This window comes from Alosa pseudoharengus, unplaced genomic scaffold, assembly GCF_046254945.1.
Source record: "Alosa pseudoharengus isolate Yale_2024_CS ecotype anadromous, Long Island Sound unplaced genomic scaffold, YU_APseudo_1.1 YU_APseudo_1.1_scf_3, whole genome shotgun sequence".
Classification (NCBI taxonomy): Eukaryota; Metazoa; Chordata; class Actinopteri; order Clupeiformes; family Clupeidae; genus Alosa; species Alosa pseudoharengus.
In genome coordinates this window covers 6,324,250-6,336,952 of record NW_027468718.1, presented here as the reverse complement: position 1 = coordinate 6,336,952, position 12,703 = coordinate 6,324,250, and the positions used below count along the sequence as shown (strand labels likewise).

The following is a 12,703-nucleotide window of genomic DNA, read 5'->3' as shown; positions in this document are numbered from 1 at the left end:
AATGTTAATTTCGGTGGGAGCAAATAGGCACAATTTGCTTGTTTAATTTCTGAAAAGGGTTGTCCTCTGTAGATATTTATTTTTTAAATGATAAACACCAACATTATCATTTATAAAGAAAATCATTTTGCAGACCCCTTGACTATGAGTCACTGACTCATGACTATGGGTCCCTGGACCCCACTATGGGAACTACTGGCCTAGGTGATGTGACTTTAAAGTTAAGATCAACATTTTCACACATAACAGTGGTTTGATGCAACAGTGAATTTGTTTTATTTCTGTTATCATGATCACCTTGTCCCATGTTCCCACAATGCATTGTGATGAGATATGAGATCCTATGGAATGTTACACAAACTCAACATTGTGCTTAAAAACACAAAACTTACGTCTGGTCACATTTTTTAAACAAATTTGTTGATTGTGTATACATCATCAATTCGTATTGACATAATTTTAAATCTTTTGCTGCAGTGCACTCAGGCAGGTGTCGGTGCACTCCTTCTCGGACCGGTAATTGTTGCGGTTGCCCAGGCAGCCTCCATACATGAACTGCTCACACTTGTTAGTCACAGCATTGTGATACCAGCGGGGGAATGATCCCTTACAGGGGCCCGGATCCATCGGGGCCAGACACTGTTCTAGAGACAGTTGCATAAAATATACAATTACGAACAAAATATGCACACATTTATCATACATTGCACACACACACTCAAATACACATGAGTTACAAGAGTAGGGGATGGAGACAAATTGAAAAACAAAATGTATTTTTTGCAGAGAGAATGTGTTTTAGTTTTTTTGTTTTGATTAGGGACAGAAAAAGAGTGAGTGAGTGTATGAGTGTATGTGAGTGTGTGAGTGAGGGAGTGAATGAGTGAGTGGATGTGAGTGAGTGAGTGAGGGTGATGGGTGAGTGAATGAGGGTGATGGGTGAGTGTATGTGAGTGAGTGAGTGAGTGAATGAGTAAATGAGGGTGATGAGTGAGTGAGTGAGGGGCAGCATGTAGGACGTGGCTGAGGCACCTATGCAAGTGTCGGTGCACTCCTTCTCGGACACGTAATTGTTGCGGTTGCCCTGGCAGCCTCCATAGATGAACTGCTCACACTTGTTAGTCCAAGCATTGTGAAACCAGCGGGGGATTAATGCGAGACAGGGGCCCGGATCCATCGGGGCCACACACTGATCTAGATCTATACAGTCGCATAAAATATACAATTACGAACAAAATATGCACACATTTATCATACATTGCACACACACACTCAAATACACATGAGTTGCAAGAGTAGGGGATGGAGACAAGTTGAAAAACATTTTTTTTTTTGCGTAGTGAATGTGCATGACTGAACGGCGGTCATATTTTGTACCGCTATGCGATACATCTAGTTCTTTACATGGTTGCTAAGTCTTCTAAAGATAACATTAATACCAAAATATTTTCAGCTGCTGTATTAACAGCACCGTTTATGTACTGAAACACATTTGTTTTACTGATAAAAAAACTTACAGGTTGTATGTAAATATTACAATTCTACTTAACTACATACATTCTACATACACATACCATTAGGTGCAGCAAGTGTGATCCATGGCATCACAGCCAATAGAACAACCAGGCCTGTCATACTGGGAAAAAACACATACAGAACCATTGTAACCAGTGTGTGTGTGTGTGTGTTTGTGCGTGTGCGCTAGCAGTTATATGAACAGAACTACAGTATATGTCTGCATGATGCAGTCTTACCTCTCAGTGTTCTCCAGGTTTAGTTGAAGATGTAATTCACACACACGGGACACACATTTATATTGGCCTTATCACAGACAGGAAGTGACTGTGTCTGGGGCAGGGGATTGGGAGGAAGGATGTGTCTTGATACTCCGTGTTTGAATATTTACTGTGCTTTCATTAGTTGTGGTGTGGGGTTCTTGCCTGAGTACTCTCCCCTCAAGAACATTTGTAGTAAACATTTGAAGTAAACATTTGTAGTAAACATTTGTAGTGAAACCTGAATGGGTACATGTGAACGTTTCTTGGTGTTTTATACCCTCAAGGTTGTCTTCAAGGCAGCGCTCGTACATGAACGCATTTTGAGTAAAGAATGGACAAAATAAATAATAAATTATCATATGATATATATACCGACCATAAAGTTGTATCTAATCTAATACCTAATGCTTTAGTTGATGTGTTGTTCATGCTTGAGGTCATGAATGAGAGACTATGAAGTCATGGTAATTCCTGATGATTCATAAGATATAAAAGAATGAAGTAATGCATAAATCATGAATTAATTCATGCATGAAATCATGAATATTCATGTACCCTTATCGTAAAGTGTTACTCTAAAGATACATATGCATGGTATAGTGACACATTTTCCTAACACAAGACAATGCAATAATCTAGCTCCTTCTGGACTGAGTAGTCCTGTACTGCCCTACTGCCCTGTCAGTTTAAGCGACAATGATTAGAAAAAAAATCTGAATTCAGTCTGAATCTCTTTGAAAGAGCAATATGGCCTACTCATTTTTTTCCTTTTTCAGTATAGGCAACACGTTAGTAAAGTAATTTTAATTACTATAAACCACATTCTAATGCCACCTTAGAATTCATTCTCTTGGAATATGAGGATGATTGTGATATGAGCACAGAGTTGAACTACACAGTAAAAAATGTTTGAACTGTCATCATGAATCGGCATCAATGGCAACTTCATCAGTGTCATCTGATGATGAGAATAGCTGTGCTTATCGTTGCCTTTGCTCAACTGTACTTTATCTTGCAGCTCTGCATGTGGTAGATAAGGCCACTGTGTAATTTCTCCCAACCACAACCCAAGGACACAGGATATAGCTTCTTTATCTTTTCTTACTGAAATAAATGTACCATGTACAAAGAAATACTGTAATGTCAAACGGTCTTTTGAAATGTTGGATTATATCTACGCACCAAACGGATTCATACAGTGGGCAGTGCTTCGACTTGGCCAGCTTCACTCGCGGTCCGCGCGTGGGATCACGCGGTATTACGCGACTTTAATTTGTATTTTCCCAGTGAGACGCTGCAACAACCCAAACAACCGGTAGATGGCTCAAGTGAGCAGGGTGTCTCGTAAAAAGAAATGGAGCCTGGAAAACCCTACACAGACTTCACTACAGACTTTAGCAGACTGGTTTAGAAATAATTTAATAGCCAGAAATATGCCTGCCCTGCCCTAATAAAAAAATATTTGGTTAACTGCGAGTGAATCCCGTTTGCAGCCGTATAAGAAACGCAGGACAAATTAAACATTCTGGTTTTCTCCGAGTGCAACGATGATAGACAGACATCATTTGGACAAAATATAGAGCATATTAACCTCCGTTGCTCTGCCAAATAAACGATTTTTGATGGTCACAAGTTTACTTCATTAGCGGTTTATTTTTTTGATTATTAAAGAGTGTTTTTCATTTAAAGGTTTGACAAACGGTCTTTTGAAATGTTGGATTGTATCTACGCACCAAACGGATTCATATGTTGTAAAAGGGTCTCACTGTGGCCAGAGAACGTACTGGAAGATTTATATACAGCTTCAGTGCTATATCAAAGTCAAAAGTGCTATATATGCAGTCAGTTTATTGTTACCATTAAGCTATATTAAATGTAAATGTTACATTGCTTGATAATGCATGTACATACTGCACCATACATAGCAACTTTGTCTTGTTTTCATCTTCTTGCTGACTTGTTATTTCTAGACATCAATGTACCAATATAAGAATGAGAATCTAATTATTAACTTAAATATTTTAACCTGAATACTTAAAATAAGCAATAATTTACCTAAATCAATACTTTTTAGGTCCCTGAGCTCCTAGATATTTTTTCTTGTCTCAAGTAAATTTAACCATTAAGTGCCATTTTCTTGCTGCGCTGGCTGGCAGATAAATTTGCTTAGAATAAGTCACTTTTCCCCAAAATTGTATATATATTTTTCTTTTTTGGAAAGGCTTTTTTTTGCAGTATGGCCTTCAGAGTGCCCAAATGAACATGTAGATAGTCCAACATCTAACATCCAACAACTTTTTTGCAGCAAGTTGGTTAAAATGATTTCAGTAATAGCCCGGACAAGAAGTTAATGGCCCCGAGGACAACACATGCATATTGTAAGGCGAGGTTAAGCAAAGGTGATAAGCAGAAACTCTGAATGCCTTGGTGACTGTACAAGTTGCCAGTAATGACCTGATGACCCTCAGGGCTGTTTGACCGCTCAAACATTTTATGTTTGTGAAAGATCTCTGTGCTCATTTCAGAATCATGCTAACGTTTGGGAAGGGGCGAAAATATTGGTTAGCTGATTGGATAAACCATCTGTCTATCACCACCTATGTTGGTGATACACAGGCCAAATCAACCAATCAGATCAACGAAGCGTTCTTCTAATGCCATCTTTTAACATACAAGTTAGGTAAGTAGCTAACGTTAACGTTTTTAAACTTACCATTTTTATGTGACATGAACCTTATCAACGACAATCCCCACCAAGTTTTCATGGTAGGCTACGTTTCTGAAGAAAGCATATTCCTTCTTGTTAAGTAACTAAGATTCAGGGCTACCAAACACTAACTGGAATTGGCCGTGGAGGATGTCTGTGTCCTTCATTCCTCCCAGCTACATTGCAGAGACTCAGCTTCCCCAGGAGTACTCGAATATTCGGATAAAACTTCAACGATAGCTATGCTCATCTCATCCGTGGACGTCGCCATGTTGTTTAGATTAAACATTAGCTTCTCGTTGCGTCACACCTAAACCCGCCTCAAAACCAACGCTGATTGGACGTTCGTTTGGCGAACTGCTCCAAATTTTCTCTATCGGAGAGATGCCAGACTGATCTGCGAGTGAAAATCCGAAGCTTGCGAGATCAGGATGGTCTCACGAGGCTAGTTTTAAACCCCCACCGTCGACTTCAAGGCAGCGCTGTGACCGTCAACTTCAAGGCACCTAACCTTAACCCTAACCCTATAGTGCCTTCCATGCAGCGCAGCCTGGAAGACGACCTTGGGGGCTTAAAACACCAAAGACCTATACGGACGGGGAGGGATGTGGAAAACGATTAAGAGATTAAGAATTAAGTTAAAGTTATGTATGTATTTGCAAGCTAGTTTGGTTGTTCATAAGTTTACATTGTCCATGTAGGCTTATGCAGGTGGTTAACATAACTTTTCATAGTAGGCCTATCATCCCTGTTTACAGTATAACCTCAACTTAAGGGTAGGCTACTCTGCGAGAGCGCAGTTTTGCACATAGCAATATCTCGCAATGTTACTAAGAGTGTTTTTTTTCTTCAAAATCCTGTTTAACGTTAAATACAAACAAACAAACTGCCAAAAACTAATTATTTCAGCTAAACCCATAATCATAATGAGAGGTGAAGGAAAAACGAGTGCATGTGTCGCAGAAATTCCTAGAATGTTAGAGACGGCCATGCCTCAGCAAGACTTCACCACCACACATTGTGTACAGTCTGCAGTGCTAACGTAAAAACTTCCCACGTAATAAACCACCAACGTAATAGAAATCTGCATGTTTTAAACCCACCAACGGACTTGACAGTCAACAGCAAAAGGATGTCTCACTTGTGTGTGCGTGTGTGTGTGTTTGTTTGTTTGTATATTTGTATGTGTGTGTGTGTGTGTGTTTGTTTTGTGTGTGTGTCAGTTATGGTGTTTGGGAATCCATGTCGCGTGGTCAGCAACTTCCAGTCTGCGCACAACACCGATAAAAACCTGATTATGATGAGTACTACTCCGAAGATGGGGTACGAGCTAAGGAGAGCCACGACAGTGTGTGGTGAGTCCAACCAGTAATTAGAACAATAAAATCTAATCAAATATGATGCAAGATTGCAGTTGGGGTCGGTAAAGGATAGTAGCACAAATTTCAGGGGATCCTCACCAAAATTGGCAGAGACGATCTTCAGACCATGCCTTATCAGTGTTGGTAAACCCTAATAGCAGCCATCCTTCAAGAACCTCTGAATTAGAAGTTGTGCAAAACACTAGGGATTGCAACATCTAGTCTAGTCAAGATTGCAACTTCTAGTGGGACAGTCCTGTTATCTTTTATGGACAGTAGGAACACTTGACCTTATCTCATCAGATAAGATGCTGCATCATGTTTGTGTGTCTGAATGTTGCTAAAAGGAGAACATGGCAAGTGTTGTGCAAATGAACCTTCTAATAGTCAGTTGAGTCTCTGCAATGTAGCTGGGAGGAACACAGACATCCTCCACGGCCAATTCCAGTTAGTGTTTGGTAGGCCTGAATCTTAGTTACTTGTCACATACAAATGGTAAGTTTAAAAACGCTAAGTTGATCGTTAAGAACGCTTCGTTGATCTGATTGGTTGATTTGGCCTGTCTATCACCAACATAGGTGGTGATAGACAGATGGTTTATCCAATCAGCTAACCAATATTTTCGCCCCTTCCCAAACGTTAGCATGATTCTGAAATGAGCACAGAGCTCTTTCACAAACATAAAATGTTTGAGCGGTCAAACAGCCCTGAGGGTCATCAGGTCATTACTGGCAACTTGTACAGTCACCAAGGCATTCAGAGTTTCTGCTTATCGCCTTTGCTTAACCTCGCCTTACAATATGCATGTGTTGTCCTCGGGGCCATTAACTTCTTGTCCCGTCTATTACTGAAATAATTTTAACCAACTTGCTGCAAATAGGGGTCAATGTTGGACTATCTACATGTTCATTTGGACACTCTGAAGGCCATACTCAATGTATGGTTACACTGCAAAAAAAAGCCTTTCCAAAAATAATAAAAAAATGATACAATTTTGGGAAAAAGTGACTTATTCTAAGCAAATTTATCTGCCAGCCAGCGCAGCAAGAAAATGGCACGTAATGGTTAAATTGACTTGAAACAAGAAAAAATATCTAGGAGCTCATGGACCTAAAAAGTATTGATTTAGGTAAATTATTGCTTATTTTAAGTATTCAGGTTAAAATATTTAAGTTAACTATATGTACCGCAGAGCGGTACAAAATATGACCGCCGCCCAGTCCGGCACATTTTTTCCACAAATAGATTTCACATGTAAAATACATTTTATACAACCCCACCCCCATCTTGCCTGTTCATAATTCTGAGAAATTGTTGAATTGTGTGCATGTGCGCGTATACGTGTTTATGTGTGTGTGTGTGCGTGCATGTGCTTGTGGGTGTGCCTGTGTGTATGCATGTGCATGCATGCATACATATATCTACTGTGTGTGTATGTGCCATATGTATGATTACTGTGAATGTATGTGTGTGTGTGAATATCTGTTTATGCACATGTGTGCATATGGAATTGGTTAACATGACCCCAGGAGGCAAACACATGCAAAAAATTGGTCATCCTAGGCCCTATGGTTCTCAAGATATTCACAGAAAACTCTGTTGGTGTACGGTCACTAAATGTACACATAAATGAATTTATTGTATGGCCCCGCATGAACGAAAATCCACGAAACTTGGCATGCATTCAGAGAGTGTCACCGACATTCCCAACACAACTCCACTCATTTAGGTCTTGCTTTAAAGCAGAGATTTCACAGAAGTCATCTATTTTTCAACTTGCCAAAATGCTGGTGGTAGATTATGACAGTGTAACATCCACATTCGGGGAAGTGTGTACTGCTCTCATGTTGTTTCTGACATTGCCTGTGACTGTGGCAACAGCTGAGCGATCTTTTTCCAAATGTTCAACAATTGCTGGTGTACAGGCTATAATCAATTAGCTAAATCATTTGTCCAGCCAAATTTTTTTCGTGTTACATTCAAACGCAAAAGGTGCTTTGATATCTTTTTTGTTTAAACGTCGGCAAGCAGGCATGCTGCGGTTGCAATGAATGAGGATAATTGGTTTTATCTGCGGTGTTATTTTTTGCATTTTGAATGCATTTTCGCTCCAGTCTCAACAGCACTTTTTTGCACGGTGCTTTCTTAAAGAAGCTGCACCATCTTACAACAATTGCATCTACATTTATATATTAGAATGTTTTGTCAAGTGTACACACACACAAGCACGCACACACACACACACACACACACACCCACACACACACTCACACACACACACACCCACACACATAACATAAACATAACACAAACAATCAAGAATTTCTCAGAATTATGAACAGGCAAGATGGAGGTGGGGTTGTATAAAATTAATTTTACATGTGAAATCTATGAACTAATCATGTTTTGGTACTTGTTGTCTAGCAGATACCAGTGAGAATTGAGTGTGGATAATGCAATTTAGTGAGACAGTTAGAATCATATAGGCCTTTCAGCATGATTTCTTTTTGTGGAAAAAATGTGCTGGACTGGGCGGCGGTCATATTTTGTACCGCTCTGCGGTACATCTAGTTTTTTTACAGATTTGTTTCCATAGGAGTTGGCATGACAGACTCCACCATGAATTCAGTCCAGGACAAACTAAGGAACACCATGGAGTACCTGAGCTCTGCCGACTTTAAGAAGTTCAAGCACCATTTGAAGGACATATACCAGATTCCATGGGCAAAACTTGAGAATGCAGATCTTTCAGACACTGTAGAGTTAATTGTGCAAACGTTCACTAAGGAACTTTCTGGTCCGACCGTGTTTAAAATCCTAAAGAAGATGAACCTAAACCAGATGGCCAACGACTTGGAGGACGAGCTAACGAGAGACAACTCTGGTATGGAAACATTCAACACAGGTTGGAATCCATTCTTCACTGACAGCTCGGAGGAACCACACCTCGTAAAACGTCATCAGAACACAACAAAGACTTCCTTCTTTTCCCCCTTCCCCTCTACACATATTGCCAGTTTCCCATACATGGACTAATACGGAGGGCCTAAAAGGAAAAAAAGTTTCTCATTCGTAAAGGAACTACTGTGGTGATTATCACAGAAATGTGTTAATGTTTATGACTCACCTAGAAGCATAAGCACATGCTTGAAGCATAAACACTGGACACATACTGATTTTTAGTTATGACCCCAACACTGCACACACATACTGATTTTTAGTTATGACCCTAACACTGCACACACTAAGGGCCCTATCATGACATTCTAAAGCGCATCGTCACTCGTCAAAAGTGTATTCAAATTTAGTAGGATGTCCAGTTCACATTGGGAGGGGTTTCGTTATCAAACGTGGAGCGCATGGCGCAACAAGGTGTTCCTAGGTTTTTTTAATCAGTCATATGGGTGTGTTTGGGGCGTAACATCATTTAAACCAATAAGAATGACATCTGTCATTCCCTTTAACGGTGCAAAGCGCGATATGTCAAATAAATGCATCGGTATTTTGGCATTCAACGGCGCATATTGAAGGAGGCTGCTTGCGAGACCGTATGGAATAGTCATTCCTAAACCATGCTTTACTAAAACCTAGCATAGCCTTCACACATTTGCACTCATCTATTATTTGAACTCATTGGCAAAGTGAAACTTCACCAAGGTGTCAGTCAACGACAAGACAGTTATATGCAGTTACTTTCACTATTGACTGACAATGGGTTACCATCGAAAACATAGGCTGGAAAAAGCAACACTTACCCTAATGTTGCTCAAATGACTAAATAAAACAACATTTATCCTGCAGAGGAGTTGCTTATATCTCGTGACAGTGCGTCTTCAGCTGTGCTCCATACGTGTCTCTCGCCTCTCCCCTAATCACTTTTAACTGTCATTACCAATTTGCAAATGATGGCGAATAACTACTCATCATGAGATGTACAGTATTTCGTAATATCTTTATTCTAATTATGTTTCCCATTGTAATCGTGCAATTTGTAATGTTTTGCATGGACGTGCGCTGGTGTGCGTTCATGAATGATAGAAGGTTGGTGCGTGCACCTGCCAATATGACTGTTGACAATGCGCTCTTAAAATAACATATAAACAACTCGCCATTGACTTCTGACCAGGTTTAGGTGGTGTATGATAGCGATTTTTAGACAATTTTTTTGACAATTTTTATGAACAAAAACATCTCTGTCAGTTCCATGCCGTTTTCAACAGCTATCAAAAACAAAGGTCATTTTTGGATGGATGGATTTTTTGTGAATGTTTCTTCTTCTACATAAGATTTTAGTCATCTTTAGTTCATGTAATACTTTATTGTCAATGCACAAATTAAGTAACAGTAGTCTGAAACGTAATTGTTAATGCACAAATTAAGTAACAGTAGTCTGAAACGAAATGCTGTTTTACATCTAACCAGTGGTGCAAATAACTGACATGTCCAAATGGGCCTTGATGAAATGCGTCGCTAGACTATTCGTACACATTTTAACGGGCCAAAGTTGAAGAGCTGTTGTCCGTTATTGTTCGTGCAAATATAGGCTGATTCATGTTCCCTTGCATTGTGTAACTGAGGTCCATGGCTAGTCTGGCTTTCACCAGACCAAGCTCAATCTTTTAAGAAATCAAAAAATAAATAGCGGGCAGATCAGGCTGGGTTCACCCAGCCTAGTCCATAGGTACCCGATATTGTTTAATTTTCCGATTGAGATATCCACGCTCTGGCTATTCTAAATGCAAAAATGCATCAGTGAGTTATGACAAAACTGTAACTAACAAACTAGATCCTAATAGAAAGCTGTTAGCTTCCCTAAGCTACAGGTAGGCTTATAAGGTAGGCCTATTTACAACATAAATTGTCAATGGCTATGCTGGCGACACAAATAAAATTTCCTTTGGAAACCAATGGCTTACGCCAATTACAGTATCAAGCGGACTTAAACTGCCATATCGTGGCGAAAAGTTGTAATACAATTCACACAGCTCCATGAGTTAAGGAAAGCGCGAATGAAGTAGCCACTTCTAAATGGGACCCACTACACAGTAGCTTAAGGTGTGTTGCTAAAGCAGCCATAATGAAATGAAGGTGTCATTGTTTGGATACTTCACACACACGTGCTTTTTAATTTCACAGACTACAACTACCAAGCTGGAATCAAAGCACATCGATTCCCCTCTCACACCCTGCACGCACTTAAAACAAAATAAACAGGCGTCTCAGTCTCACGCATGTATAGGCAAAACTGTATCAGACCGGTGTAACGTTGCACAGAATGATTTTTGTAGCACGTGCAACAAATGACAGTCGAAAGATACAATTACAGTGCTGCTATCAATTTGCTTGGTATAACCGCATTTATAGTTTTCTACAAATGCAATCAATCAAATTGGCCTCCATCACTCAACCAACGCTAAAGGTAACATTACCTAGGTCCTTATTGATATTATAAGATTAACGTACCTGCAGTAAAAACCAAGCATGTCCGATAAACATCCTCAGATTTATTTCGGCTTCAAGAAGAAATGGGAATTACATTTCATGTGAACATCGTCCTATCCTTATTAGACGTTCTCTGCGGTAAACTAGTCCTTGTAGGAAGCGTCCATTGTTTTTTCCAACCCACTTTTAACTTCCAACAAAATTACGTCTCACTGCAACGATGCGCCATCTAGTGGACAAACGACAACTTATCGCCAATACTGGAAATGCAGCCATGATGATGATGATGAATATTTATTTTGGCTTTCTTTTAATCCTACTGAATTTGTAATTATGTATCGGCCGTTCTAATACCGATAGTATGTGGGTGCCTGTGTGTGTGTGCATGTGTATATGTGTGCACCGCCATCTACAGGCCAATGAGTGTACAGTCACTAAATGTACACATAACCTAATTTTTTTTAGACCCCCCCATGGATGAAATTCTACGAAACTTGGCATACCCCCAGAGAATGCCAGGTCAAGTGGCCCCCGGGGACGAAACGAAATTTTTCCGTAAAAGTCTAGTGGGGCTACATACCCACCAAATTTCATGTGCCCCGGTGGTTCGGTGTCCCGGGTATCGTTGACCAAAAATTCAGGAAGTAGATGACGAAAAAAAAAAAAAAAAAAAAAAAAACTTTGACAATCCCTATATGATCGCTTCGCTGGCTTCGCTAGCGGCGGTCATAAATACTGGTATTGTTATACACATTGGACAATAACCTCCAGCATCATCAAACATTTTCTGAATGGCTTTTTAAAAAAATCTGATACTGCATGGCGTAGTCCACCTTACCGTGATCACAGTATTCCTAGCTTACCCACCTCTTATTTTACCACTACACCCCTGGATGGATGAGATTACAAGTGATGATACTCCAACATCCTCAAAGAGCATTTCACTGTTATTACTTCTCCTGCTGTTACACACCACCGTCAATAATAGCAGATTTTACCCTTTAGGCAAGTCCCTCCACTCGGCGGCCATATTGCAACACTTTTTGGGCACTCATCGGGCATCCATCTCGGCAGAAATGCGCGTGCGCAAGGCTTCACGACACCAATCTTGCTCCAGCGGCGAGTTCACAACACTTGGCACGATGTCTTCACAACACAGTGAACACACCATATGGAAGAGAGAGAGTTCACCGGAGCGACAAAGATGTGGAATTTAAGTATTTTTTATTTAAGGTCTCAACATAAGGACTAACGTTTCGACGTGTGCCACGTCTTCATCAGAGTCAAGTATGGAAGGCATAGGTGGTGGTACCTTATTAAGGTGATCAGGATCACCTTACAGGTGTATAGAGGGCTGTACCCCAACCTTGCGGCTACCATAGAAGTAGGCTACACTCAAAAAACCAGCCCTGAAA

General features: G+C 40.2%; 1 protein-coding gene across 1 annotated transcript; it reads right to left on the bottom strand.

Annotated features, from left to right (window-relative positions):
• Nucleotides 1-252: 252 nt before the first annotated feature.
• On the bottom strand, nt 253-1,779 carry LOC143100087 (BPTI/Kunitz domain-containing protein-like). The gene is made up of 4 exons (XM_076263026.1): nt 1,755-1,779; nt 1,575-1,636; nt 1,033-1,200; nt 253-644 (listed from the first exon to the last, which is right to left on the bottom strand). The coding sequence occupies exons 2-4, from the start codon at nt 1,633-1,635 to the stop codon at nt 460-462; spliced, it is 414 nt and encodes a 137-aa protein (XP_076119141.1). The 5' UTR covers nt 1,636; nt 1,755-1,779; the 3' UTR covers nt 253-459.
• Between the last annotated feature and the right edge of the window lie 10,924 nt (nt 1,780-12,703).